This window comes from Ailuropoda melanoleuca, chromosome 3, assembly GCF_002007445.2.
Source record: "Ailuropoda melanoleuca isolate Jingjing chromosome 3, ASM200744v2, whole genome shotgun sequence".
NCBI classification, from domain to species: Eukaryota; Metazoa; Chordata; class Mammalia; order Carnivora; family Ursidae; genus Ailuropoda; species Ailuropoda melanoleuca.
The window spans coordinates 105,325,951-105,353,504 of NC_048220.1; the positions used below are offsets into that span (position 1 = coordinate 105,325,951).

The following is a 27,554-nucleotide window of genomic DNA, read 5'->3' on the forward strand; positions in this document are numbered from 1 at the left end:
TGCACTGGATGACTCAAGGCTGTTCTGACCATTCTGAAACCCCAGGTCCACAGAAGTACTTGGGCCAAACCATTCCAGGAACTAGTAGCACTTGGTCCACGTGAAAATATTTGGAACCTTGCGTTCTATCTGTTACTCACGGAGCCATTTTTGGCAGGTCCCTACCTCTCTGGACCTCTGTCTCCATCTTTCGAATGAGGTGTTAGACACAGCAAGCTCAGTGCCTTCCAAGGGCTCTTGAGCTCTGATGTTCTAGAACAGCATTTCCCAAATTACAAGGCAAGAACTCGCATTGCAGATGAGCTTAAATTATGTAAGAAATGAATCCGTTTGGGTGAAGGGAGCCTCCATGGCCTTCAATAACGCAGAACCTCACATAGTGAGAGGGTGACTCCTTTCCGATTGCATCCACCTTCCTCATTCTGTCAGCGAATCCGGTTTGCTGCCACACTCGCTGGCTTTCCTCTTTCACAAACAGCTGAGAGAGCTAGCTTCAAGTTCAGAGCTTTTGACAAGCAACTGCATCTTGTTAAATTGGGTGATATTTGGCAACACGGTTTTTTCTCTTTATTACGTGTATTTTCATGGCTTGTCATCTGTGGATGGCACATAATACCAATTGTCTCTTTATGAGAGTGATACAAAATTATTTTCATTCATTCATTCATTCATTTAGCAAATATTTTTTGAGTGCTTACTTCCATTGTAGGCACTTGGGATCTATCCAAGAACAAAATAAACAACACTCCTTGCCCTTTAGGAGTATTTAAATATGCTTAAAAATGAATGCATTTCAGTAAAACAGAAAAGAAGTTGAATTAAGTAAAACATTAAGAAATAGCACAGGGTGTATGCAAATAGGGAAACACGGAGAACCCCACTTAGGAGTGACTGAAATTTGGGAGATTCTGTTCTGGTATTTCAGATATTTTGGTTGCCTTTTCAGGGGGAGGGGCTCCTGAAGAGGCAGGAGGGCCTTGGGGACAGGGCAGGATTCTGAGGGACTGGGGAGGCCCCAGTGCAGCTAGGACAGAGCTGACTCCTGGGGCAGGAGGCTGGCTTGACCAGCACTTGCCCTGCTCCCAGACCTGGGTCTGTCTCTTCTCCCTCTCCCCTTCTCAGCTCTAGGGCAGGGGTCTGTCTGCTGTGCCTTCACCCCTGCCTCTTTCCCCCGAAGCTGCTTGGTTTGGAGCTCGTGGGGAAATCTTCCCCTCCCTTGCATGCTCCTCTCTTGGCCGGGCCCCCGGGGGGGCCTCCAGACACCTGCTGAGTCTCTTTCTGCTCCTCCCAGCTGAAGGGAACCGTGCGTCCTGTCGACAACTTCAACCCTGACGCTGATGCCAAGGCACTGCGGAAGGCCATGAAGGGACTCGGTAAGGGGACAGGAAAGGGGCGGGTTGGCTTCTGGGGCAGCAGGTGTGGCAGGTTGGGCAGTGAACCAAGCAGGAGTGAGAGCTGAGGCCTCCAACTAGGGTCCACAGAACGAGGAGGGTCCTGGCTCCCTGAGTCTAGGGAGGGAGGAGTGAGGGGGTTATGAGGAACTGGGCACAAGCCCTTCCTAGAGACCAGGGTGTCCCCAGCCTCTCAGGAGCAGTCTCCTGGTGTAGAAGAAAGTACTAGGTCTTAAGGCCTGGGTTCTCCCCCTGGGTTTGCCTTAGACTCACTGTGTGACTTTGGGCAGGTCCTTCAGTGCCTCCGCGTGTCGGTTTCCCCAACTGGAAAAGAAAGGACCCAATTCTGGGATGGGAGCGTGCCCCCTGCTGGTTCCCCCTTCAGGGCCTCCATTTAGAATTAGTGGGTAGAACTAGTCTGGGTGGGTGCCCTGTTCTCAGAAAGACCAGCGGGGACAAAGAGCCCAGGTTTGGCCTCCATCACTCCTCCCTGCCCCCCCCCCCCATCTAATGAGGCCTTGGCTTAAATCCTCCCTCTTCTGGGCCTCATCTACATTGTCACTTGGGAATGATAACATCCACTGAGCATATCTAGGACCATGAGATGACAAGTCCTTTTGAAAGGTAGAGTCCTGTGCCGGGTCTGAGGTTGAAGGCATTAATCTGAGAGGCCAGAGGTGGTATCCTGATGTCTTCCAGAGTCGACCTGCACCAGTCAGAAGGACTTGGGTTCTAGCTCCTGGGGAGTTGAAGAGAAAGGACACGGGGTCCTTTAGATTGGGATTTAGATTGCCAGGTGGGAAGGATCCCGTAGTAGCTGCTTGGCCTCTTTGTGGTGTAGGTGTGGAAATGGAGCCTCAGGAAGGGGCAGGACTTGCTCCGCCACGACCAGAACCGGGGCTGGATCAGAGGCCCTGGCTCTCACCACAGGCAGGGCTCTCTGCTCCTCAGGGGGTCGTCTTCTCAGCAGTGACCTGACGGAAGGCAGTGCATGGAGGAACCAGGGCCAAGTCAGCGGCGTGGGCCGGAGGCAGGGCTCCTGCAGGCCCTTGGAGCTCTAGCCGGGCTTCTGCCCTGGCAAAGATTAGTGCAGCCCATGGCGGGGTGGGGGGCAGGGAACGCGGGGAAGCTGGGCCCCGGGCCTTCCTCTGAGCCATGCGGCTTTGGTGATTCAGGAACTGACGAGGACACCATCATCGACATCATCACGCACCGCAGCAATGCCCAGCGGCAGCAGATCCGCCAGACCTTCAAGTCCCACTTCGGCAGGGTGAGGCCTCAGCCGGGCCCCGCCCTCACCTTCCTCCCCAGGGCTTGGCCTGTCACAGCCAGCTCCACGCAGCTGGGCGCCTGAGTCTTCATGGCCCTGGGGCCCCTCTGCGGTCACATGTGCCTGGAGGATCTCCCTCATTGGTTTTGGGCTGCCTGCAATGCATTCTCTCCGTCCCCCAGTTTCTTGGGATCAACACATGTGGGAATGGCTCAGCGTGGGGCTGAGATGAGGGGCATGAGTCGTTTTCATGCAGCGTTTTCTGGATCTCGATGTTCCAGAGGCTTCAAGGCCCCAAGGCTGAGTGTCAGTGATTATTATGGCTTTGTGTTGAGCTGGCCAGTTTACCCCAGGGTGGGAATGATGTCCTTCGGCCCTGCCCCCTTTCCTGTCCTGTCTCCTTGCCTCCAAGGAGAACGGGTCTTCCCGCCGCTTGGGTTTTTTTTTTTCCTGCCTCCTTTGACGTCTTCTAAATAGTAAACATCAGCAAAGACAGACACGGGCTCCCACTATGCCCTGCATTCACATGGAGCCCTGTTTCCTCATTCCGCGTCTCCTCCCTATCCTGGGTCACACGGGAGCACGTGCTGATGTTGGCGTGACCTCAGCCCTGTTCTTTGTAGGACTTGATGGCTGACCTGAAGTCTGAGATCTCCGGAGACCTGGCGAGGCTGATTCTAGGGCTTATGATGCCACCGGCCCATTACGATGCCAAACAGTTGAAGAAGGCCATGGAGGTATGGTGGGGGCACCAAAGGGATGGGGTCCAGTCTGCAGGTGTTGGGGGAACATAGATGCTCCCCACAGGCCCAGGTGTGGGTTGGCTGTAGCTCCTTGGCAGAGCCCTTCCCATGACCAATTCAAACCAGCATGAGCACCAAAGGGGATGTTGGTTCCTATAACTGAAAGGTATAAGACTGCATCTGGTTTTAGACATGGCTGGATCCAGGGGCTCAAATAATGTTATACGGACTCCATCTCCTTCACCGCCCCCCACACCCCAAAGTGAGGACCTTTGAGTAGCTGTTTCCCAGAGCTGTCTCAGTCCAGAGGATCTGACATGTCTGTCCCTAGATCACTCCTCAAACGCAAATATCAACAAATACAGCATGTTCTTCCCTTAAAGCACAAAACCTTTTTTTCTTCTGACAAAATACTATGTGAGAAAATCTACACAGAGCAAAAAAGAAGAAACAAGAACTCACCTGTGATCCTTCACCCACCCAGAGACCACAATCACTGTTATACTGTGATGCATGCCCTCTGTTCTTTTTATATACTTACACATAAATATTTCTATTCAGATACATATGTTTGTATGCCTTTTAATATACACATGCCTATAGACCCTATATTCTTTTCTTTTTAATTTTTGGTCCAAAGCAATTCTCATGGGAGGTTCTGGGAATCTTGACAAACTGGCATGTTCCGCCCTGATTGTGCTGTCTCTGGTCTGGGGTAAGGAGAAAGTCCAGGCAGGCTTGGTGGTCTGAGCGTTCACCTTCTGGGTGGTTCCTTGAACGGGGCCTTCTTGGCCAGGGTCCCTCAGGTCTCTGCATGGGGGTAAGGACTGTGGTTCAAGTCTTCTTGGTCTTGACATTCTAGGGAGCTGGCACAGATGAAAAGGCTCTCATCGAAATCCTCGCTACTCGGACCAACGCAGAAATCCGGGCCATCTGTGAGGCCTATAAGGAAGGTGGGTTTGGGATGCCCCGGGCCCAGTACCGCTGGGAGGTGATGGGAGAAGCACCACCTCACCCCACAGCTCTGCCCATCTCCCCTCTCCCGGGCACGAGGCTTTGATAAGCCCCTTGGTATGCCCAGCCCTGTGTCTGCGGAAAGGGTACCCCAGGCAGAGAGTCCCGCCTGGGGGGGAAGAGTGAGAGGAAAGTGTGTCCAGGCTGCTGGCGAGCAAGAGGGCGGCCTCCTGGATGGGCGGCCTCTGCAGTCACTCTGGGCCCTCAGTCAGAAGGCCTGTGTTTGGTCAGAATGTTATTTTGAAGAATCTTAAGTACCAGTCAAAAACATTTAAACTTTTCCCCTTGTAAGCAGCTCTAAAATGGGAGAAATTTTGAGCGGGGGAGGGACATGGCCAGAGCTGTGGGCAGAGCTTGTGGGTCTGGCACCTATCCTACGGGAGGGAGGGTAGAAGATGGAACACAGGGTGGCCATGAAGCAGGAGAGGCAGGATCCCAGGAGCCCTCAGCTGGGACGGATAGGGAGGTGATGGACTGGGGCGTCAGTGTGCCAAGACCCGCTGTGGCATCCCTGGGTGCTGACAAGAACCAGCTACAAGCTCCTGCATCCCCACCAGCCCTGCCAGCATGCTCTGGCTCAAGTCTTAAGCTTCTAGAAGCACCCTCCCCCACATCCTTAGCCAGCAGCTACCCACACCCCCTTTCTCTGTTTCAGACTATCACAAGTCCCTAGAGGATGCTCTGAGCTCAGACACGTCCGGCCACTTCAAGAGGATCCTTATTTCTCTGGCCATGGTGAGTTCATGGCCCCAGGCCCATCTGGCTCCCTGGGGGCCTGAGAGGAGGGCAGGGAGCTAGGAGCCCACTCCTGATGAGAAAAGGGTGTCCTCCCCACTCGCCTTCTCAGTCGCACTGCTGAGGCTGTGACTGGCTCATGTAAGGCCTTCTCCCAGTGTTTACTTTTCGAAGCTGGCTTGGTGCCACCTTCTCTGGGCAGCCCTCCTTGATGGCCCTCAGCCTGGGCTTTTTGGGCCCCCAGCTGACAGGACAAGGCCATGTGGGTGACCCGCACGTTACCCGCAAATTTCCTTCACCATCGTTTGTATTCCTGCAGCCCAGACGCTAGGCCCTGAGCACGGTATTGAAGCTCCCTGTGTCTGAGTCACCTTGGGCTGAGTGCCTTCAAATGTAATATTCGCCACTGCCTCCCCTGTGAGGGCAGGATCATTGTCCCCATGTTATAGCTCAGGAAGAGGGTTCACTCTCCCTCAGCAGAGTGGCTGAGCCAAGGTCCTGTGGCTGCTGAGGGACAAAGAGGGTAGATGTTTGGGGACTGACCTTTCTCGCTGGTCTTGCTGCAGGGGAACCGCGAGGAGGGAGGAGAAGACCGGGACCAGGCCCGGGAAGATGCTCAGGTGAGAACCGCCCCCTCACGTGGCTCCAGCTGGTGTCTGTCCATGCTAGGCCCTGGCTGTCCAGGAGTGGGGAAGGCTCCTGGCAGGGACATGGCCGATCTAATTGGTGACTCTTTAGATTCGTGGACCCCTTGCACCTCTCTGTCCTTAGAAGCGAAACTTTGAGTATTTTCACAACTTTCAGGAAGATTCTCATGAGTGTGGTGCTGGTCTTACTGGCATTTCCTGTGTGAAGAGTAGGCTGAGAGCCCCCAGACCTTCAGAGCTGGAAGGGACTTACAGATCAGCCAGGTCAAACTCCTATGTTACAGTGGGAAAATGGAGGCCCAGAGAGGGGGAATAACTTCTGAAAGTCACACAGCAAATCAGTGGCCTAGGTAGAATTGAGCCAGAGGGAGCAGGTCTGGGAGCTTGCCGGAAAGGGGGCCTGGGTGCTAAAGGTCTCAGTTTATTATCTATAAAATGGGACCTAGATTGAAGGAAGTGTTCTGAGAGAGCCTAGAAAGTGAGTTCATCAAGGGCTGGCGTCTTTGTTTTGCTCACTGATGTATATCCCAAGTGGTCACATGGTCAGAACTCAGTAAACACTTGTTTTTAAATGAATAAGGGAGTCAGGGGTTCTCTTGGGTCCCTTGGCTGCTCTGTTTCTGATATGCTCCTTAGGCTGGGAAGCTTGAGGCCTGGAGATGGTTTCTCATGGAGGCTCAACAACCCCAAATCCCCTAAGGGTCCTTGTGGTTGGGCAGTCCCTCCTCAGGCCACGTGCACTGTCCCCACTCCCCTGTGCCTTGCTCCCCGCACCCTGTGGCCTGGCCCAGGTCCAGGCGTTGGGCACAGACACCGCCGACTGCGGATCTGGCCCCCTCCCTTTACAGTTGCTGGGTTGAAAAGAGCCCCGTTGGGTTGGGAGTGGAGGCACCAGCTCTGTGCCCTGCTCCACTGGTAGGAAAGTGGAGTGTTACAGCAGCATCTGAGCTGGAAGAATCCTGAGCTAGAAACCCAACAGTTACAAAACTATAAAATGTGTACTAAGTACTAAGCATGATGCTAAGACTGTTTTATACTTTATTATGCCCCCTTTTTTACTGGAGGAAAATGAAACTCCAATCCAAGGGTATAGTTTCTAAGTGGCTGTGGTGTGATTTGAACCCAGGCCCTCCTGACTCCAAAGCCTGTGTTAATACTATTTGATATCCTCCAGGACCCAGTACAGCAGTTTCCCTGCAGCATCCAGACCAGGTGGCTGTTGCTTTCCAGTGTGCAGTCCCCGGTTTGGAATGCAGCTGTCCGAAGCTGCAGGGCTGCATTGAACTGCGGTTTTCCAGCTGCCTGTGGGTGTGTTCATGAGGGCTAGCCTGGGAAGCCACCCTCGAGGGTCAGTGACCTGTTGAGGCCACGTTTCATTCACTTACTCAACGTATATGTATTAAGGACTACTACGAATATTTGTAGTAGTCTCATTGCACCCTTGAGGGTCTTTGAACCTGGCTTCTTCCCTAGAGCTCACCCCAAATCCATCCATCCTGTACCCTGAAATACATCCCCTAGGGAATGCTTCCACCCTGGGCCTACCTATGAGGCTGTGCTTCTGGTCATTGCCAGCAGGGGGCAGTGGTGGGCTGCATGGGCAAACACCTGGAGGCGCGAACGGGTGAGAGAGAACCTGGGCGGCGGAAACAAGGGAGCCCTGCCCAACTCAGCTGCCTGTCCAGATTCACAGATGCTGGACCCTGATTAGTCTTAGTATGGACTCATTTTCTTAGAGCCAGAATATTCAGTTTTGAAAGTAAGACATATTCTTTTGTAGAAACTCTAGAAAGTAGAGATAAGCCTAAATCAATCAATCATTCAGTCCATAACCTACCAGTGACAGCCATTGTTAATATTTTGGAATGTATCACTCTAGTTGTCTTTTTATGTGTATATATAAGAGTGCATCCCTGATTTAGAACAATTTAGAATAATTAGAAAATAATATTCCATGAATACTGTTCATACTATTTCTAAAAACCAACGTCACTTAATGCCCATGTCCTATTCCACTTAAGAAGCTGCTACCAAGCTTTATTTCAGCAGCCCTCTTCCTGGTCACCAACTCTTCCATCGTACGCAGGAGTGTTTTCCTTAGATGGGTTTCTAGAGGTGAAATGGGAACGCCAGAGGAGAATGTACACAGAAACGGGAGGCGTTTGACCTGCAGAGCCGGGTTCCTCCCGGGAGGATAATGCACGGGAGGACTTGGCGCTGTCTGTGTCACGCCTCCTCCTTCCCACTACCCTGGCCGTCCAGCACACCCCCGAGCTCTGGGAGGTCCAGGTCTGCAACCACAGTGTGTACGAGTGTACGGTGTTCAGCTACCATCCCACAGGGATCGCTGACCGCTTCCCTTCCACCCTCCGTGTTCCAGTTTGAGCAACAAATAACATAGGCAATCTAATCCAGAGGGAAGTGGAGACCTGTGGCCAGTTTGGGATGATTTGATCCCCAGGCTGTTATTTTTTAATAGTTTTGTTGAAATAGAATCCAGACACCTGTTATCAGCCCATGGAAAACACACACTCTAGTGCCTTGTAGCACCGTGACAGGCGCGTGAGGCCATCACCACAATCAATTTCAGAACATCTCATCACCCCCAAGGAAACCCTGTACATGTTCCTCATTTCCTCCCTGCTCTCCAGCCCTGGGTAACCACTAATCTACTTTCTGTCTCTGTAGGTTCACCTATTTCATATAAATGGTGGCCTGTAGTACGTGGCCCTTTGTGACTGGTTTCTTTCACTTAGTATTTCCAACATTCATATTTAGCCTATATCGGTCCTTCCTTCCTTTCCGGTGTCAAATAATATTTCGTTGCACGGTTATATCACCTTTTGTTATCCATTCATCAGCTACTTGACTTTTGGATTACTTCTCAAGAATAATGCTGCTTGCTGTAAACATGCGTGTACATGTTTTGTGTGTACGTATTTTCTCATGTCTTTTGGGTAGATAGGAGTGCAACTGCCGGGTCATAGGATAACTCTGTGGTTAGCTTTTGGAGGAACTTCCCGGAGTAATTTTTGAGCGAAGTAGCTAGGCTAATAAGCAAAAGCCTTTGTGTTGAGTATTTGGAAAATTGTTTTAGTAGCCTACTGCATTTATCATGTTACAAATATTACTGTCTTAAAGATGCTCTGACAAAACAAATATGTCTAGGGTTCTCTGACCCAAATACATGAAGAATGGCATATTAGATTCTTTTTTGTTTGATTTTTTTTCAGACAGAGAGAGAAAAAAGGGGGCGGGCACAGGGAGAGATTGAATCTTAAGCTGGCTCCACACCCAGTGCAGAGCCCTTGCAGGGCTCAATCTCACGACCCTGAGATTGTGACCTGAGCCGAAATCAAGAGTCAGAGACACTTAACCGATGCAGCCACCCAAGTGCCCCTTTTGTTTGATTTTTAAAATCTCTCCCTCTCTTAAAAAAAAAAAAAAAAGGAAAGAACAGGTATTTTTTAGCATTGCTTTTTAAAAATTGTGGTAAAATGCACCTAACACATAATAAAGCATGACACATAGTAAAATTTGCCATCTCAACCATTTTTAAGGGTACAGTTTAGTGACGTCAAGGACATCCACATCATTGTGCAACCATCACCACCATCCATCTCCAGAACTCTTTTTATCTTGTAAAACTGAAACTGTGTACTCATTAAACAGTAACTGCCCCTCCCCCAGCCCCTGGCAGCCACCAACCAGTCCGGCCTTCTGTCTCTCTAAATCTGACTACTCTAGGCCCCGTGTGTAATTGCAGTCCTACCCATTTAAAACTGGCTTATTTCGCTTACCATAATGTCCTCAAGTTTCAACTGGGTTTTTAGGACAGAAAGGGGTGAATGAAAACCCGAAGTATCCCATGATCCCAGTAACCCTGTTAACTCCTATTTGACATTAAAATAAAACATCAAAAGAACATATTTGCATGTTGAGAAAATATAAACATAAAATTTCAGGAAAAATCAAATGCAAAACTTTCCCAGTTCTTCTCCTCAAAGGTGACCACTTCCGTGGCATCTTGACCAGGCCTCTAGCATGGCTTCCCAGCAAATATGTAAGAGTGTGCATTTATCTTTTCTTATCTAGGTAAAAGGAGCGCTGTTATAAACAATATGCTATACTTCATGTTTTTGCTTAATTTAAGGGAAAGCTCTCCTTATCAGCACTGTAGTCTCATTCTTTCTGACAGCTGCGTAGATTTCCATTGTTGGATAACCGTAGTCTGTTTAACAAATCATCTATTAGTAGTTTCCAGTTTTTCTCTATTACAAAGAATGCTGCAGTGAACCCCCTTGCATCGTATCTTGAAAGGCTTTGGCCAATGTATCAGTAAAGGCACATTCCTAGCAATGTAATTGCTTGATCGAACGTCACATGCATTTAAAATTTTGAGAGACTTTGCCCAGGTATATAACGAAAAGAGCTTTCTAAAGCATAAGGCTGTTAGAATAGAATCAAGTGGTCGGCAGAGTTTCAGGGAGACAGGCAAGGGCAAAATCCAGTCTGGGGCACACGGGGCTGGCTGGATTTCGTTCCCAGGCACTGCAGGACACTGCTACTTAACAAAACAGCGTCCTCACGACTCAACATAATGCAGTGGTCAAGTCACCCTTGTAAAATGCCTGGACAGCTGGCATTTTCCCACCTGATTTTGGCTATGTGCCCCCCACAAGTCCCCCCTCCCAGCCTCAGCTTCCCTTTCTCTCCTGCCTGTTAACATGAGGAGGTAAAACGACGGGTCTCAGACCCCTTGCGATAAAGGGAAAGGGTGTGGGGGGTTCAGCACTTCTCTTGTTCTCACTTCTGGGCGGCTCTGTGGAGGCAAGCAGGCTGAGGGCTGGAGTCACCCTAGGTGGCTGGGAGTGACAGGCAGAGTGCCCTGTTCTGTGTCCTCCCTTGCCCCTCAGACGAACACTTTAAAATTAATTCCCAGGCCTGTCCTCATCTGGGGCTCTAGCCCAAAGATCATAGAAAGGTGTTTTCCCTCCTCCCTGCCCCCCCCAGCCAGGCCCCTGCCCCAGCCCCCAGGGCCCCAGAGCCACCTCTCCTGGCCTCCTCAGGCTCCTCTGACTCAAGCCTTCCCTCTCTCCCTCCTCTCTCTCCTCCCTGCTCTCAGGTGGCTGCTGAGATCTTGGTGAGTGTCCTGTTCTTCACAGTGATTTTCGTGGCTTCTCGAGTGAGGGCTGAGCGGCTGTGCCTCTGGGCGGGCTGAGTGGCCAGGCAGGCAGTCGTCGGGGGGGGGGGGGGGGGGGGGGGGGGGCTTGGCCCGTAGGTTCTCTCTCTCCCTTTCACGGCCTCTTAGGAGCCCCACGGTAAAAAAATGGGCCAGGCAAGTGTTTCCCAAATTCCAACCACTTACCTCCCACTTGATTTGTGCTACATCCCACCAGCTGTGAGTATTTTTCTTTAAATGGACCCTTTTTAATCTGAAATGAATTCTTTTAAAGGGAAATTTAATGTCAATATAAACAGAGCTAGTAGCTGGCTGGAAGATCCTTGTGGAAACATATATATGCGGCGTGTTACAGTGTGTTTGCCCGTTTGCCACACTTGGGGAAACACTTGGCTAGGCCATTTTCCTTGCACACGGGCAGACCTGCTTCCCCCGGGGGCCTTTCAGAAGGGCTTGAGAACAGAAGAACTCCGAGTCCCCATGCCTAGTGCCTGTTTGCCTTCCCTTGGGCGCCAGTCTCGAGGTCCTGAGGCCAGATTAGAAGTGCCCCACGCTAAGCCCTCCTGTGTCCGTCCAGAGGGTTCCTGGGAACTGGAGGAGGGGATGCGGAGGCTGAGGAAGGGGCCAGTGTCAGCCTTCTTAGGTGGGTTGGCCCAGCTTCTGACCTCCCTTGGCTCAGGCAAAGACATGAAAGTGAATAATAACCAAGGCTTTCTGGTGTCTTCCCTCCCAAATCCTTGCCCCCCCCCCACCTGGGATCCGCAGGAAATAGCAGACACACCCAGTGGAGACAAAACTTCCCTGGAGACCCGTTTCATGACGATCCTGTGCACTCGTAGCTATCCACACCTCCGGAGAGGTGAGGTCTCAATCCCTGCCCTTCCCGACGTAGCAGAAAGGTCCCCAAATCTGATGGGAGCCACTCAGCTCTCTATGACAAGAAGGGCTCGGTGTCCAGCCACCCATTCCTTACCCCAGCCACGGAATATTATGGCTGGTGGGGAATCTGTTCCTGGCTCTACTGCTAACACTCAGCTTTGGGCCAACTCCCTTCACCTCCTTAGAGAAGCAGGTGGGATGCCTGGGATATGGGATGGCAGGTGGCCGTCACCTCCAAAGCCACTCCAGCAGATTGAGGGCTCCCTCCAGTGCTGCATTGAGGGCTCAGAGTTCAGTGTCAGGACCCTTTGGGGATGTCTGCCAGGAACAAGGCAGTGAGGCATGCTGATGGCACCAGGACCACCTACACGTCTTGGAGCCCCAGGTGGCCACATGCACGGGGCACACCTGATATTAGGTGCTGGTGAAGTGCCCTGGTCACTAGGACATTTATATTTTGACATGAATTTGGCACTTTCTAGTAAAATACTGAAGGTGCTTTAGCATAGTGGCTGGAAGAATGGACTTGGGAGCCAGATTGCTTTGATTTGAATCTCCCACTTATCAGCTGTGTGACCTTGGGCAAGTTAGTGAATATCTGTGCCTTAATTCCCTTATCCGTCAATTGGGATTTGAGTTCTACCTCACATGATTGTTGTAAAGATACAAAAAATACAATGCATGGAAAGGACTTAGCATAATGCCTGGCACATGGTAACTTCCCCGGTGTCCTCCTTATGATTACTTACATTAATCTCTATCCCAACTTGACACAGAAGGAAGGGGAGGTCCAGAAGGAAGGAGGGGTTCTCCCAAGGGGTTCTCCCGAGCTCGAGCTCAGGGCAGAGCCTTTACTAGGACCCAAGCTCATTTCGCTATCTGAGCCCGGGTTCCTAGAACTCGTCTAAGGCTCTGGGGCAGCGTGTGACTTGACACAGATTTGGCTCTGAGCCCAAGGCAGCCTTGAGGTCAGAATTTCCCTCCCACCACGATCCTGCCCTTAGGCCTGAGCTGCGGCCAAACCTGCTATCCCTTTCCCCTTTTCTGGGGCACAGCCTGGGAGGGGAGCTGGGTGGACAGGGAAAGGGTGATCTCCCCTCCCCCTCTGAATTAAAGCTCACCACCCCCACCTGTGGGGCTTCTCTTGGGACCAGTCTTCCAGGAGTTTGTCAAGATGACCAACTATGACGTGGAGCACACCATCAAGAAGGAGATGTCCGGGGATGTCAGGGACGCGTTTGTGGCCATCGGTAACTGATGGGGACCAAGGGAAGGGGATGGATGTCCCGGGAAAGGGCTGGGGGCACTGGGAACGTGGCCAGATTCCCTGGACAAGCATGGCCTTGGCAGCTTCCTGAGCTTCTAGTTCTGGAGAATAAACCCCAGCACTGCGGGGGTCCTGCCAGCGCGTTCTTGGGGGGGGGCGGGGTTAGCATAAAGGCTTGTTCCAGGCCACAGGGCAGGATGACGGAACAGCTCTCCTGGGGGAGGTCACGGGTCGTGGTGAGGGCAATGGCAGCGAGGGGAGGGGCCCAGTGTTCGCTGGACTAGGATGAGCGCACGCACACACACACACACACACACACACTCTCTACATGAGGAGTTGGGAAGGTTGACGTACGATGTGGCCTTTCCCATGGATTCCTGAGTGGTACATGACACATATCCCGAGTGACTATGTTCTTGGGGCACGCAGCTCCGGCCTCTTGCCCCCTGCCCTCCTCACAGAGATACTTTTATACCCAGAGTCATGCTGGCTTTCTGGTGTTGGTATCTGATTCCTTTTCCTTAAGCTGCCTGAGACACCCCTGTGTGGGCCCTGGAGCCTTGAAGTCCAGCAGCAGCAGGGCTAGAGCCCCCGAGGCCTTGAGAAGGGGCTGGGACTGGTATGGCAGGCAGACTTCATCTGGGGTGGGCGTGCATGGGGAGCAGGGGCTGCCGATGCAGCTGGAGTGCACAGACTCTGGGGCAGCACAGCACCAGGGATGGGCGCAGTGCCTCAAATCATACCAACAGACAGTCGTTCTTTTTTTTTTTTTAATTTTATTTATTTATTTGACAGAGAGAGACACAGTGAGAGGGAACACAAGCAGGGGGAGTGGAGGAGAGGAAGAAGCAGGCTCCCAGCAGAGCAGGGAGCCCGATGCGGGGCTTGATCCCAGGACCCTGGGATCACGCCCTGGGCCAAAGGCAGACGCTTAACGACTGAGCCACTCAGGCGCCCCAACAGACAGTCATTCTTGGCGTAATCTTTCTCTAAATCAGTCGCTCTCCAGCATGAGGCTGTACCACAGTAGGGAGACAGACCGTTCTGGTTTGTATTAAAACCAGGAATGTCTGCGGCAGAGTGGGACAGGTTGGTCACCTCCCTTCAGAGTTGCAGTCTGAGCACATCTGGGGTGAGCCATGAGAATTTGCATTTCTACCAAGGTCCTAGATACTGCTGCTAGAGCCAGCCAGGAACCACACTTTGCAAACTGCTGTGTAAAATATTTCTTGGACCTGAGTCTATAGGGTGGTGGCTAAAATCCAAGTTTTAAACATGTTCTCCAGTCATTCTGGAGGCCATTAGAAGTTTGAGGCCCTGGGCCTTGGGTTAATGAGGGGTTTCTTCCCTTCGAGTTCTCGACTGACCTTGGTTAGCTGCAAGCCCTTCAGCAGGAAGTGAGTTGCAACCCAGTGAGAGCCAAGTCGAGGGACGAGCCAGACGAGGTGGCATCGGGAAGGGGGAGTGAAGGTGTCGGGCCCTGAGTATGACCCTGGGGTTGGCCATCACCTGCAGGCCCAGGCTGGAGGGAGAGGGGGTGGGAGAAGACAGCCCAGCCCAAAAGCGTGGGCACACTGCCTCTGATCAAGTTTCCTCATCTCTCTCTTCCTACCAGTTCAAAGTGTCAAGAACAAGCCTCTCTTCTTTGCCGACAAACTGTACAAATCCATGAAGGTAAACAAACGTGCTTGTTTGTTGCTTTCCCTTCAGGCCCTTCTGCTCACCCACAAACACAGATGTGTGCAGTCCCCCCCCCATCAGGACTGGTGGCCACTGTTTCCACCCCCTTGATGGTTATTAGCATCTGCCCTGTATCTGGCTCTCGGACAGTGATTTTGTCCCCTGGGGAACATTTGGCAATGTTCAGATGCGTTTTGGTCGCCACTGCTTGGGGGGTGTTACTGCTGACATCTGGTGGGACGAGAGCAGGGGTGCTGTTAAATGTCCTACAAGGCACAGGGGACAGATCCCTCAACAAAGAATGATATGGCCCCAAAGGCCAAGGTTGAGAGACTTGCTCTGGGGACACGGGGCTGAGTAGGACTCAGTCTCTGCCCTCTTGGAGCCCACCGTCGAGCAGGTGACACCGTGTCTCCTGTGACAATTGCTCACAAAGGTAACCAAGGCTGGACGCTGGGACTAGCCCTGGCTTCCTGGAACCCCAGGCCGCTCTGGCCACCTTTTCGGCCCCGCTAGTAGAGTCTCAGCTGCTGACAGAGCCTGGGCAGGCTGTGTGGGGTGAGCGAGCCAGAGACCCGTCTCTGCCTGCGGTCCCCAAACATGACGGCCCTCTATTGAGCACTCACCATTGCCAGCTTTGACTCCTAAGCTGGTGTTCCTGAGCTTCCTCGGGGCAGAAGGGCACCCTGGCTGCCCACGCATCCCATATCCTGTGCCTGCTCCTTGGGCCTCCTATTAGTTTCCCAGGGCTTCTTTAACAAAGTACCACAGATGGAGTGATGATGGAAGTTTTATTTTCTCATGGTTCAAGAGGCCAGACGTCAAAAATGAAGGTGTTAGGTTCCTTCTGGAGACTCTGAGGGGAAAACTCTCCCACGCATCTCCCCTAGCTGCTCCTGGTGGTTGCCGGGAGTCCTGGTGTTCCCTGGCTTGTGGATGCGTCCCTCAGGCTCTGCCTTTATTTTCACATGGCCTTCTCTGTGTGGTTACCCGTGTGTCCTCTTCTTATAAGGACACCAGTTGTTGGCTTGGGGCCCACCCTAATCCAGTGTGCCCTCAACTCATAACATAGGCAAAGACTCTATTTCCAAATTAGGTCACGTTGTAAGGTTCCAGGAGGACATGAATTTTGGGGGCACACCATTCAACTCTTATAGATTGTTTTGCCTGTCCGTCCAGTTCTAGGCACAGGGGAATCTGGGTCAGGACTATTTGTGGAAGACAGAGGCAGACTATCCCACCCTGGTTTGGGAGGGAAAAGGAAGAGAAGCAGATGGACACCCATAAGTTCTTGCCTGACCTGACCCTATTTCCCCTCCTGCCCTGTGTCTCCCTCTCCCCCGGCCCCACCAGGGTGCTGGGACGGATGAGAAGACCCTCACCAGGATCATGGTCTCCCGGAGCGAGATCGACCTGCTCAACATCCGTCGGGAGTTCATTGAGAAATACGACAAGTCTCTGCACCAAGCCATTGAGGTAAGGGGGCGGGGCTAGAGATCCGTGGGGAGGAGCGGGAGCGCCACTTTCGTGACCATGGGATTCCAAGTCCTTTATCCTCACAGTCTTTTTCTCCATGAGTTCTCTCTGACAACAGCCAGCATGTTGATAAATGAAAGACCTACTTCATTGTGTATGCAAAAATAAATTCCACATGGCTCAAAGGTTTATAATGAAGGACTTCTAAATGAAATTGCCCTTTGGGGGGCTTTTTAAAGACAACTTTATTGAGGCATAATGTATATCCCATGAAGTGCACCTGTTTTAAGGTGCATTGAATATTTTTTAGTAAATTTCAGGAGTCATGCAGCATGGCCACAATGCAGTTTTTAAAACATTTCCATCACCCCACTAAGATCCCTTGTACCTGCTTACTTATTTCCAGCACTGCTGTAGGCACCCATCAGCTGACTTTCTATCTCTATAGATTTGCCTTTTCTGGGTATTTCATAGAAACCGAATCATGTGATATGTGATCTTTTGGGTCTGACTTCTTTCACTTACAGAGCCCATTTTCAAAAGTCTTTGAGGTTGGCCAAGATCTTAAAGTTTGATACTGTGCTTGGTCGACAGCCCGTGGGAAATCTCACAGCGGCTTCACGCAGACTTGCTCTATGCTGGTAGCACATCTCTGAAGGGTAGCTTGGCAGTTTTCAAAATTTTAAATGCATGCACTTTGAACTTGGTGATTGCGCATATGGGAATCGATCCTGCAGACATAACTACACATGTGCTTGAAGATGTGAATATTTATGCCAGCATTGTTTATGGGAGCAAAAGCCTAGAAGCCTTCCCTACAGAGCTGGTTAAAGAAAGTGTGGTACATCCATAGCATAGGACACAGTACATCCGTGAAAAAGCACGAGGAGGCTCTCTCTGCTGATTTAGGATCTTCTCTAAGTCAAAAAAGTATGGCCCAGAAGAGGGGGAATGCTGTGTGTCTGTGTGTGTAGAAAAGATACTTGCTAGCGCATGCACAGACTGTTGCTGGAAACCCAGACACGAAAACAGTCACCGTGCCTCTCTCTTGATTCGGGGAAAAAGGAGTCAGGGATGGGAGATTTTTATTGTATAATCTTTCCTTTGACTTACCTTGTTTATAATAATGATTTTTGAAATCAAAAATTATAAAAGAGAAGAAAAACAGCATATATCATAAAAATGACAGGAGCCACTATAAAAGGAAGGAGAGTCTGGCCTCCCGTTGCTCTGCTGTAGGCCGGACATCATGATGTGTCATAAACACAATGATGTTTCCGTGAATTCCTGCAAGGGCCCGGTGCCCAGTAAGTGCTCCGTAGTGTTTGTTCGAATGAGGGGTCTCGTTCACACATGTGTGAATGGCTGTGGGAGGAGGAAGGCAAGACTTGAAGGCAGGGAGCAGAGAAGGGGGCATCGGAGGGCAGGCGGGATTTGGGGGTGGTGCGGAGGGCATGCTGGTCAGAGGCGTGGTAGGTATTAAAGTAGGAAGATGAGCGAAGATGCTCCCAGGAGGGAGGGGGGACACGAAGCCAGACCACAAAAGGCTGCGAAGCCAAGCTGAGAGCTTGGACATTTGCCTGCGGGTAGTGGGGAGCCACAGAAGGGACGCAGTCACATTGATGTGTTGGGATACATTGGGCTGACAGCAGCTGGGAGGAAGGGGCATTGAGGTCATCAGGATTGTTTTCACTCACTGCTCTCCCTCTGCTCCTGCCAGGGTGACACCTCTGGAGACTTCCTGAAGGCCTTGCTGGCTATCTGTGGAGGCGAGGACTAGGGCGACTGGCTTTTTGCCAAGAAATGGTCAGCAGCACCAGCCATCATGACCAAGCCTGATTGCTCCCGCTCCAGAGACTAAGGACGGGACAGGGGTGGGGGGAGGGGCTCAGGGGTGGGCTCTTGTCTTCAACTGGGGTTTAGGGAAGGCTCCCACTCCCACGGGCCACTGAAGGCCCAGCATGGTCACTCCTGCTCCTGTGTGAGCAGCTGAAGACCCGCGGCCACTAATCCCGTCCATCTCCACTCCCCATCTTCCTTCTCAGCCCTTCCCGGCTTCCGTCCCTTGCTGTAGCCACTGCCCTGGTTTGGGCTTTGTCAAATCTGAAAACATACTGAGCCTCTGTCTGTGAATGAGTGGAGTGTGTGCTTTGAATTGTGGGGCATGGTGGCCAGTGCCAGCTGAGTGTTCAAGGGGAGGGGAGGGGCAGTCAATGTCTTCCCACCAATTGCCGGGCCTCCCACAGTTTCACCACCCGCCCCCATCCGGGTTTTTGTGCAAGAGACAGAACCAGGAACCTGGATACCTGGGTTCAAATTTGCATCCGCCATGCATGTGCTTTCTAGCTTCTGGCCAATCTCTTTCCCTCCTTGAATCTCTACTTTCTTATCTACAGAATGAGAGAGTTGGACAAAAGGATGTTGACTTTCTCTTCTAACGTTGACATTGTAAGATGTGCCCACAAATATTCCCTTTCCACTTCCCTCTCTAAATAAAAACAGACCTACAGACACACACACACATTTCCAGTGGGGATCTGTGTTTTTGACTTAGACCTGCAGCCTGAGGCATTCACCTACCCAGGAGTGAAGTCCTCGCTTCATGCTCTTGCCTGGGAATCCCGAGTGAGAGTGTGAGCTAACATCCAGCCTGGGCAAGCTGGCCCAGCCCCCTCCAGGTCTCGGCTCCCCTCTCCTCCCTCTGCTGCCTGGAAGTTTCTCTGTGCATTCTTCATCCAGTACAACCAAACCCAAACTTCCTCTTTTGAGCCCTTCAAGGGCACCAGATGTGATCGTGATGTGGGGAGGCCTCTGGAAAGTTTCTGCTTTGTGAAGATCACTGATAAGCAGCAGGCCCAACTGCAGCTTCTGTGTCTCCCTGCCTTGTGTGGCGTTTCTGCTCTGAGACATGGGTGTGAAGCTGGCCCGCGCCCATGGCGTGAGGGTTTGGCTGGCTGGAGGGCTCTGCTCCCTGTCCTGACTGGCCTGACCTATTTTGGCAACTCAGAGCGTGTCTACGTTAGTGGCTGTGCAGGGAACCCGGGGTTTGGACCAGCCACTGACCACACTGGGCATTTGTACAGTGAGGGGTTGGACTCCACAGTTGTAAAGGGCCTCGTCTTCATCCCTGCCATAATGAGGCTGAAAGCAGGACGGTTACCTTGTTCTGTCCTCCACTTCCTTCCCTCTACCAGGCTATGAGCCCAAACACCAAGAGGGTCCACTGGGAGCTTTTGGGGGGATTTACCTGACTTGATGCAACTGTTACCAAAAGATATAAATTAACAAAGTGGTTAAGAGCTGTGGAGTCAGATCTTTGCCGCTAACTGACCGTGAGCCGGGCGTTTCTGAGCCTCCAGTTCTACCCAGCTGCTAGCCTTCGGGGAGGACAGGAGGGGACACCTGCAAGCGCTCAGGGAGTCGGCTGTCAGCACCAGCAGCCTGGAGGCAGGCCCCGTTGTAGGGGCTGATGAGTGGATCCCGAGATGTTTTCTGAGCTCTCTTGTCCGGAGCAGCAGATCACTGAGGCATCCAAAGACACACACGAGAAAGTGCCTTAAAGGTACGTGCCAAGGGAAAAACAGCTCTGGAGCCGAAAGGAAAGAGTGATGGAATGTAAGGGAATAGAAGTGGGAGGCCCCCTGAGGCCAAGGGGGACACACAAGCAGAGAGACCAGGAATTTCTAGAATTCCCATAAAACGGCAACGAGGAGAGCTCGAACGGAGCGCTTGCAATGTCCAAGACTGTTCTAATTTCTCACCGTGCAATTTTCACTTCTCAGTTCAGGTGGGCTGCAGTCTGGGATTGGTCTCTAGTAGGAGGGAGACCCTCGGGGGTTGTGGGGAGGGAAAAGGTGAGATTAGAAATGGAAGTTTGCATCCAATTACAGAGGCTGTCAGGATTTTCTCTTACAACGCAGGGGGGGCCTTCGGAGGTGGTTCTTGAGAGGGAAGGTATGCGGCTTGCCACGCACTTGAAAACAACGTGTGAAGGGGGGGGGCATCTGGGAGGGGTTGTAAGAATCCCATTTACGACCCAGGTGCGTGCAGAAGAGACCACATTTTTCTCTTGGAGCTGTGGCAGAGAGGGGAGTGGCCGCTATTCCGAACCCCCGGCACCTCCTTCGGTCATTCACGAGGGCAGCTTGTCCTTACTGAATGCCACCTCGGTGCCCTGCCTTGTGTCTGATGCTAAAGGCATAACACGTTAGACTGTTGTGTCCTGATCCCTAAGCGCTGACACATGAGTGTCCCTCCCACCCAGCCTTCTCCAAAACACGGTGTTGAGTGACACCGGAGATCGTTTCTGTGGCCAAAGTTCAACGGAGACAAGTGGTGGGGACTAAATTAAAACTAAAAGGAAAGAGAAAGCAGAAGCCCAAACCACTGCTGTCTCAAAGCGGGAGAAAAGGAGGATGGTGGTGATGTTCTCAGTGTGGAAGGGGCCCTCACAAAATCTCACCTCCCTCTCCCACTTACAGACAACTGTCACTTCCACGGAGGAAGGAACTGGCCCCAGGGCACTTGGCATTTCAGCGGAGGACCGAGCTGGAACCCTGCAGTCCTGCCGGTCCCTACCTTCATCCCACTGCCTTCCCTCTCGCCAGGGACCCTTGCTTCTCCCTTCCGCAGCCCTGCCCCCCTGCTCCGCCTCTAGCTCCCTGCTCTGCCTCCTGCCTTCACCCCTGCATTTTCCCTTTGCAGGGAACAATTCTCAGAAGCTCTACACCAGGCTGCTCCAACCTTGGTCTTCGGGGGCACAAGGAAATGTCTCAAGTGACTGGCTGGGAGGGGGCTGCCAGGAACTACCGCGGCCACATTTCCAGCTGTTGGAGAGCAGTGCGGGGACAGCTGGCTGTTGGAAGCCCCCTGACACGTACTGTGCCCCGGCTTTGCTGAAGGACCAGTAATCCCGTGGGAGGAGCTTATCAGCAGCCAAGCCGGCCACTGCGGTAGCGGTAGCGCAGGGGTGAACACCTTGATTCTCCTAACGAGGAAACCGAGGGACCAAGTAGTGAAGCAAACTGCTGAGAGGTACAGGCGACACATCATGGATTGAGCCAGAAACGGTCTGAGAGCTCATCCAAACCAACGCTCTTGTTTCACGAGTTTGGAAATTGAGGCCCAGGGACCATGGTATTGCTAAATGCCAGATCTGCGGTCAACACTGGGTCTCCCGCTCTGCTCACTGCTAGCCTGTCCTCCTCCTCCTCCTCTCGATTAACGGAAGCCAGACTGTGCTGAGGATGGGAGGGAGAAGTGTCAAGTTGCCCAACCCGAATTTCAGAACCCCAAAGCAGCAAATCGGTGTTTCTAGCAGGCCTCTGAGACCTCAGGTTTCCCCAGGCAGACTTCCCCACTTTGCAGCTGAGTGAGGCAAGCAGGAAGTTCTGGTTCCTAACTGAGCCCTCTACTCAGCAGTTAATCTATGGAGGCAGGCAGGCCGGCTGGATTGGAAACCCAACCAACCACTTAGAAGTAGCTAAGTCACTTGGCCTCTCTGTGCCTTGATTTCCCCATCTGTAGAATGGGAATCACAAAGGTTTCTATCTCACAAGGTGTTGTGAAGATTAAATAAGGCAATGCATGGATACCTCTGAGCACACTATCTGGGACCCAATAAGGGCCCCATATTGGGTCTTTGGTATTAATATGTAGGCTGGATTCCATTTCCTAGAGAAGGATTCAGAGGGGGAGTCTGTTTCAACAACCTCTGATGACCACTGAGTCCCTACACTGTGCCCCTTACCCCTCAAGAGCTAAGTGGGAAAAGAAGATAATGAGAAAAATACAAACAAGACACAGAGCAAGGGGTACCTCGTGCAGAGGCCACAGATAACCACAGAAGGACTGACACAGGATCCTTAGAGAAGGGGCATGTGAGAGGCACCTCAAAAGATGAGGAGAGATGCCTTCGACAGTAAAAGATATCGAAGGAGGAAAGGAGCTCCAGGCAGAGGCAACAGTGGGAGCAAAGGCCCAGAGGTGGGAAACGGAGGCCATGGGAAGTGCCCCTGGGGGCCTTGCACCCCACATCGAGTGTGTGAAGACACTGTCTGGGAGGGTCACAGAGAGTCCAGGCTAGAGTGTGGACCTTACTCTCCAGGCCCTGGCCAGCCCCGAAGGTGCCAGGGGCAGGGGTAGCGTGAGTAGAGATGTCCTTTAGAAAGAGGTCTCTACAGCCAGCGTGGAGAAGGAAACTGGCTGGAAGACCATTGGACAGGCTTGTGGTGTTTCCCAGAAATAGAGGGATGGAGACATGAGCCAGGGAAGAAGCAGACATGGAGAAAAGAGAAGGAAGACATGGCGGTGTGAGAAACCAAGGAAGCTGCCCTATCTTTTGTGGGGAGTTAGAGAGGGAGGCAGACATACAAAGTCAGATGTCATCACCTGGGAACCCAGGGGCAGGAAGTGCTTTTAAAAGCCGGTATGGAGCCTTTTTTTCTGGTGCCCGCCTCTCAGGTAAGGACTGAAGAAGCCCTGGGAACAAGCCCTTTCCCTGAGCCCAGCCGTTGTCGCAGTTTCCAGAACATGCATTTCCTTCTGCGAGATGGTCTCACCCCTCCCTCCCAGCTACCGCCATCTGCCTATTGTGCTGCCAACTGCAGTCAGAACCGCCTGGTGGCCACCCCATTGGGATGGCCATGGACCTTGACCTGCAAACAGCCATGGGCGGAGACAGGATGGCCTGATAGGTGAGCAGGGAGGGTGGGGATGGACCTAGAGATCCCAAGCCTATGCTGGGGATTTCTGTTCTCCCACACAGCTGGTGTCCACTCAAAACCCATAAATCCTATTTATCACGCATGCAGAATTCCAAATCGCTGCCAGTCATACCCGTGGTGACACACTATGTATATCCAGAATCAGAAAGAAGCACATTGCTGGTAACACACACATTGTGGACCACATGGGCAAAAATCAAATGATTTGGCCCTCAAACACACTGCTCAGGAGTACAGCTATTGTCGTCCATTCATATACTACTGGCCATACAGGAAACTCTTCACACAGGTACCCAGACTTGCCTTTCACACACACTCACTTAGTGTGTAGCTCACGACTCCAGAAACCAGTGACTTGCCTGCTCTCATGTAGGTTCTTCCACAGGAGAATGAACCACAGGCATCTACGGAAAGCAGACTTTGCACCCAGCTGCTCTGACGTGAGCTCTGCTCCTACTTCCAGCCCTGCTGGGAGGAGGCAGGAGCAGCGTCTCAGAGAACCAGGCCATAAGTGGGATCAGCCTTCGGAAGGAACGATATCCCTGGGAGATCTTCCTGGAGTAGTGAGGCTCAACATGAGTGAGATGTGAAGAGGCAGGAGGGAGAGATTTTTCCTTCAAAAGCCCCCATCCCATTCGGTTCCCTTTTCTAGGAGTGTTCTAGAAGCTGGCAGTGAAAGGGTTAACAGTGCCACCGCCACACACCCTACCTTTGGGCTTTGGAAAACCTGAGTGCAGGGATTTGCCCAAGGGAAGTCAGGGTCACTACCTCCCCATCTGCCTTTTAGCTGTCCCCAGGATAAAACTCCCCAGGTGAGTGAGATGGAAACCCAAAATGAAACTTTGCTCAAGTTCTCTGACTCTAGCCTTGTTACTGTCAGTCTTGTCAGTGGCAGCAGCAGCTCCAAATCCCCACCCTCATCTTGGCTCTCCCAGGGTGGTACTGCATTCTCTTGGGCGAAAGGTACCTTCCCCTCGCTGGGCCTCAGGCTCCCAGCTCTACTACTGAGGCTGTCTCGGGGACAAAATGAGATGCAGTGCACAAGGAGCCTGGCCCAGGGCTCTGTTGTCAGGCTCTATCACTCACCTTCCCCGTTTCCCTGTCACCTGGTCCTCTCTCCCCCCGCCCCTCTCCCATCCTGGGGTCCAGGTTAATTGGAGTGCATCATTTGCATAGACATGAGACCTCACCCCCGGGGAAATTCCCCCTGGTGACCAGGCTTCCTTTCTGAGGTCAGGCCACATCATCAGACGCAGCTCCTTCCTCTCCAGCTTGCCCCAGCCTCCTGCTGGCTTTGGCCCCTATTATCTGGCAGGTGGAGATCCCGGTTCACCATCGTGTGATCTGGGGTGCTGTCCAAGAGAATGTGGGTGTAGAAGGTGGGCTGGGGGTCTGGTGCGAAGTCAGAAATGATAGATACTGGAGGACTAGAGGAAAGGCAACAGGCAGGAGGTAACTGAGAAGCCTAGTAATACTAGCTCGGTCAGCAACTCCCAGCCTGACCTGAGGCACGTGCCTTCCCCTCCCTGGGCCTTAGTTTCCCTTTCTGTCCAGCCAAGGGAGTGGTCAAAATAATCTCTAAGTTTTGTTCCAGATTGAATGAGCTAAAAAACCACTTCCTTTAGCAGCATAATCTTGCAACATTTGTCCTTGAATCTTCTTCGTTTGACAAGAACCTTGCAACATACCGCCCTGAATCCATTTCCTTTCCTTTCCTTGGAAAACACAATTTTGCAAAATGCATTCCTGAATCCCATTTTCTTCAGATGCTGACAGAATTACATGTACCTCCTCTCCTCATAGTGACTTGGTTTGAGGGTGAATTTTTCCTTTCATATCCACTATGTGTAATGTCCTGTGACCCACTAAACATGGAATAGAGCTCTCTTCTCTCCGGATTCTAAGATCTGTTGTCCTCTTGGTCTCTGGTGCTGGTACAGAGAAGGCACTTTCCCTAGAACAAAAAGGGGAACAGTGAGGTTCTGGGACCACCTGCATCAGAACCAACTGTTAGAAAGGCAGCCTAGAGAGCAAGAGTCACAACTTTGAATCACCTGGGGAGCTTTTAAATGCCAATCCCAGGCCACACCCCCTACCCCCCAAGATCCTGATGTAACTAGTCTGGGGTGGGGCCTGAGCATCTGTATTTTTGCAAAGCTCCTCTGGTAATCGTAACACACTGTCAGGATTGAGAACCACTGATCTCAGGCTCCAGCCCAGACTAACTGGATTAGATGATTCTGGCAGACACTCAGATTGATGACCCCCTGACCTATGATATTCTTTATGAAATAATCTCAATGGGCACTTCTATGCACACAGGTATTCCCAGGATTATAGATGGGCAAAGAGAATCGACCCCCCTTTCGCAGATGAGGAAGGTGAGGGACAGAGAGATGAATTGCTGCTCATGTCACACAGAGAGTTAGTAAGAGTAGTGGGCCTGGCCCCTAGTGGAAGAAGACTCAAAGCATTTTTACAAAGTCATGGATTTGGTGCATGGGTGACCCAGAGGAGTACTAGAACACTAGGTACCTCCCACTGGTCCATGACAGTGAGTTCTGGCTGCCTTTAGACGAGCAGATAATGCTCACTATGGAGTTGGAAGACCCAGTCAGGGAGCTTGGGCCTCTCAAACTACTAAGTACTAAGATAACCCCTGGGAGCTTACTAAAAATGCGGCCTCTAGGGCCCTACTCCACCCCCCATTCCCACCTCCCGAAAGTGTGATTTCTTGGGTCTATGGTGGGATCCAGAAATCTGCCCAGAGTCCTAGACTAGGTCTCCCTGGCATGAGCAATTCCCATCCTTGGGGGGCATTCAACAGACTTGGTGAATCAGGAAACCCATGGAGTCAAATCCATTCATTTGCTAAATAAATGTTGATTGACTATGATGAGATTGGCCCAGTGCTGTTCCCATGACATCAGCGAGACCAGAAATGTCAGGGTGGGAGAGGTGGCGTGGGGCATTAGGTATCAAAGGAGAGGTTCCCTGTGTGTATCCAAATTTCAGCCATCTTTGAGGCCCAGTGTGGATCTCGTCTCCCCCCCCCCGCCCCGCCCCGGAGCTCTGCAGACATGACCTCAGTTTGAACTCCAGCTGTGCTATGTATTAGTTGTTGGCTTAAGCCATGTCATCCATGAAGCAGGGGTACCAGTCTCATAGAGTTCTGATGAGGAACGCATGAAACAGCGTAAGAGCCTACTATCATGCCTGGTACACGTCAATCTTAAATATTAGCTATTAGTGGACACCTGGCTGGCTCAGTCTGTTAAGCATCCGCCTTTGGCTCAGTCTGTTAAGCATCCGCCTTTGGCTCTGGTCATAATCCCACCTGAGATCAAGCCCTACATCAGGCTCCCTCCTCAGTGGGGAGTCTGCTTCTCCCTCTCCCTCTGCCCCTCCCCCCTGCTCATGCTTGCTCGCTTGCTCTCTCTCAAATAAATAAATAAATAAATAAATAAAATCTTTTTAAAAAATTAGCTATAAGTGTTATTATTTCCTGATCATCTTGGCCTGCCGTGATTTCTCCTTTTTCTGAACTTTTGGACTTCCTTATGTGTCAAAATGGAAGGTTCCTTAGTGATCATCTAGTCTGATTCCTTCACATTATAGGAGGGGAAGCTGAGGACCAGAGAGGGGAAGGGACTTGCCCAGGCCACACAGCAGAGCCAGGACTCAAACTCGGCTCCTCTGATGTGCAGTCCAAGGACTCCTTCCTCCTTGATGTCCATCCCACAGTCTGAACAAGGAAGGCAATTTCAGGGAATCGATGGCTGGAAGAAGAGGTGTGAGAGAAGGTGGGAGAAGCTAATTGTGCTCAGCATTTCAGCACAGAGAGCCTAGAGCTGATCATCCCCCAGGATGTGTAAGCCAAGTGCTCATCAAGCCAAGTGTTCCTGCCTGGAGATTCTAGTTCACATGGGGCCAGCTCCTTGAGCCTCCTTAGCCCATCAAGGTCCTTCCACCATCTAAGATGCCATGAGCAGGAACCAGTCCAAGCAAGGCTTTGTGAACTCACAGAGGACCTATGATTACTATGGCCTGTGGAGAGAAAATGTCATGTTTAGAGGAAACATTGCAATCCAGGAACATCAGGGCTGAATTACCCGCTATACTGATGATGAATCTGAAACCCGGTTTCCTCAAGGAAGGGACATTCCTCAATTTCACAGAAGGCCCTGGCTGACCCAGATGGCTGATCACAGGCCACCAGGAGGCTTCCCAGAGGGAGGCAGGGACAAGATGGTTCTCCCTGATGCTGAGTCCTGCCACCAGCTTGAGTGCCTGTTCCTGCTCAGTTGGGGACATGGGTGAGGGAGGCCCTGCAAGTTGGTATCAGAGGGCAGAGAGGGGAGCATCTGACGCTGTCAGCGGGAGGTGTGTTTTTCCTCCCTGCAGAAAAGGGTCTATGTGCAGAGAAGTGCATCATCCTTTGCACCTGATCTAGCCAAGGATTGGTGCTGCTAGCCCTATAGAACTTTCTGTGTTGATGAAATACCTGCACAGTCTGGCATGGTAGGCACTTGCCCCATGTGGCTA

General features: G+C 51.8%; 1 protein-coding gene across 2 annotated transcripts in view; it reads left to right on the top strand.

Moving 5' to 3' along the window:
- Nucleotides 1-18,801, top strand: part of ANXA6 (annexin A6) — a 45,093-nt gene extending 26,292 nt beyond the window's left edge. Inside the window, exons 15-26 of one of the 2 annotated variants that reach the window (XM_002920755.4) lie at nucleotides 1,292-1,373; nucleotides 2,567-2,661; nucleotides 3,285-3,398; nucleotides 4,267-4,357; nucleotides 5,074-5,153; nucleotides 5,720-5,773; nucleotides 10,926-10,943; nucleotides 11,748-11,841; nucleotides 13,016-13,111; nucleotides 14,744-14,802; nucleotides 16,162-16,284; nucleotides 18,005-18,801. In XM_002920755.4, coding sequence (XP_002920801.1) covers nucleotides 1,292-1,373; nucleotides 2,567-2,661; nucleotides 3,285-3,398; nucleotides 4,267-4,357; nucleotides 5,074-5,153; nucleotides 5,720-5,773; nucleotides 10,926-10,943; nucleotides 11,748-11,841; nucleotides 13,016-13,111; nucleotides 14,744-14,802; nucleotides 16,162-16,284; nucleotides 18,005-18,064 — 966 coding nt within the window. In that variant the 3' untranslated portion in view covers nucleotides 18,065-18,801. The remainder of the gene's footprint in view (nucleotides 1-1,291; nucleotides 1,374-2,566; nucleotides 2,662-3,284; nucleotides 3,399-4,266; nucleotides 4,358-5,073; nucleotides 5,154-5,719; nucleotides 5,774-10,925; nucleotides 10,944-11,747; nucleotides 11,842-13,015; nucleotides 13,112-14,743; nucleotides 14,803-16,161; nucleotides 16,285-18,004) is intronic. The other variant, XM_011226901.3, reaches the window with a different exon arrangement.
- The last annotated feature ends 8,753 nt before the right edge of the window (nucleotides 18,802-27,554 follow it).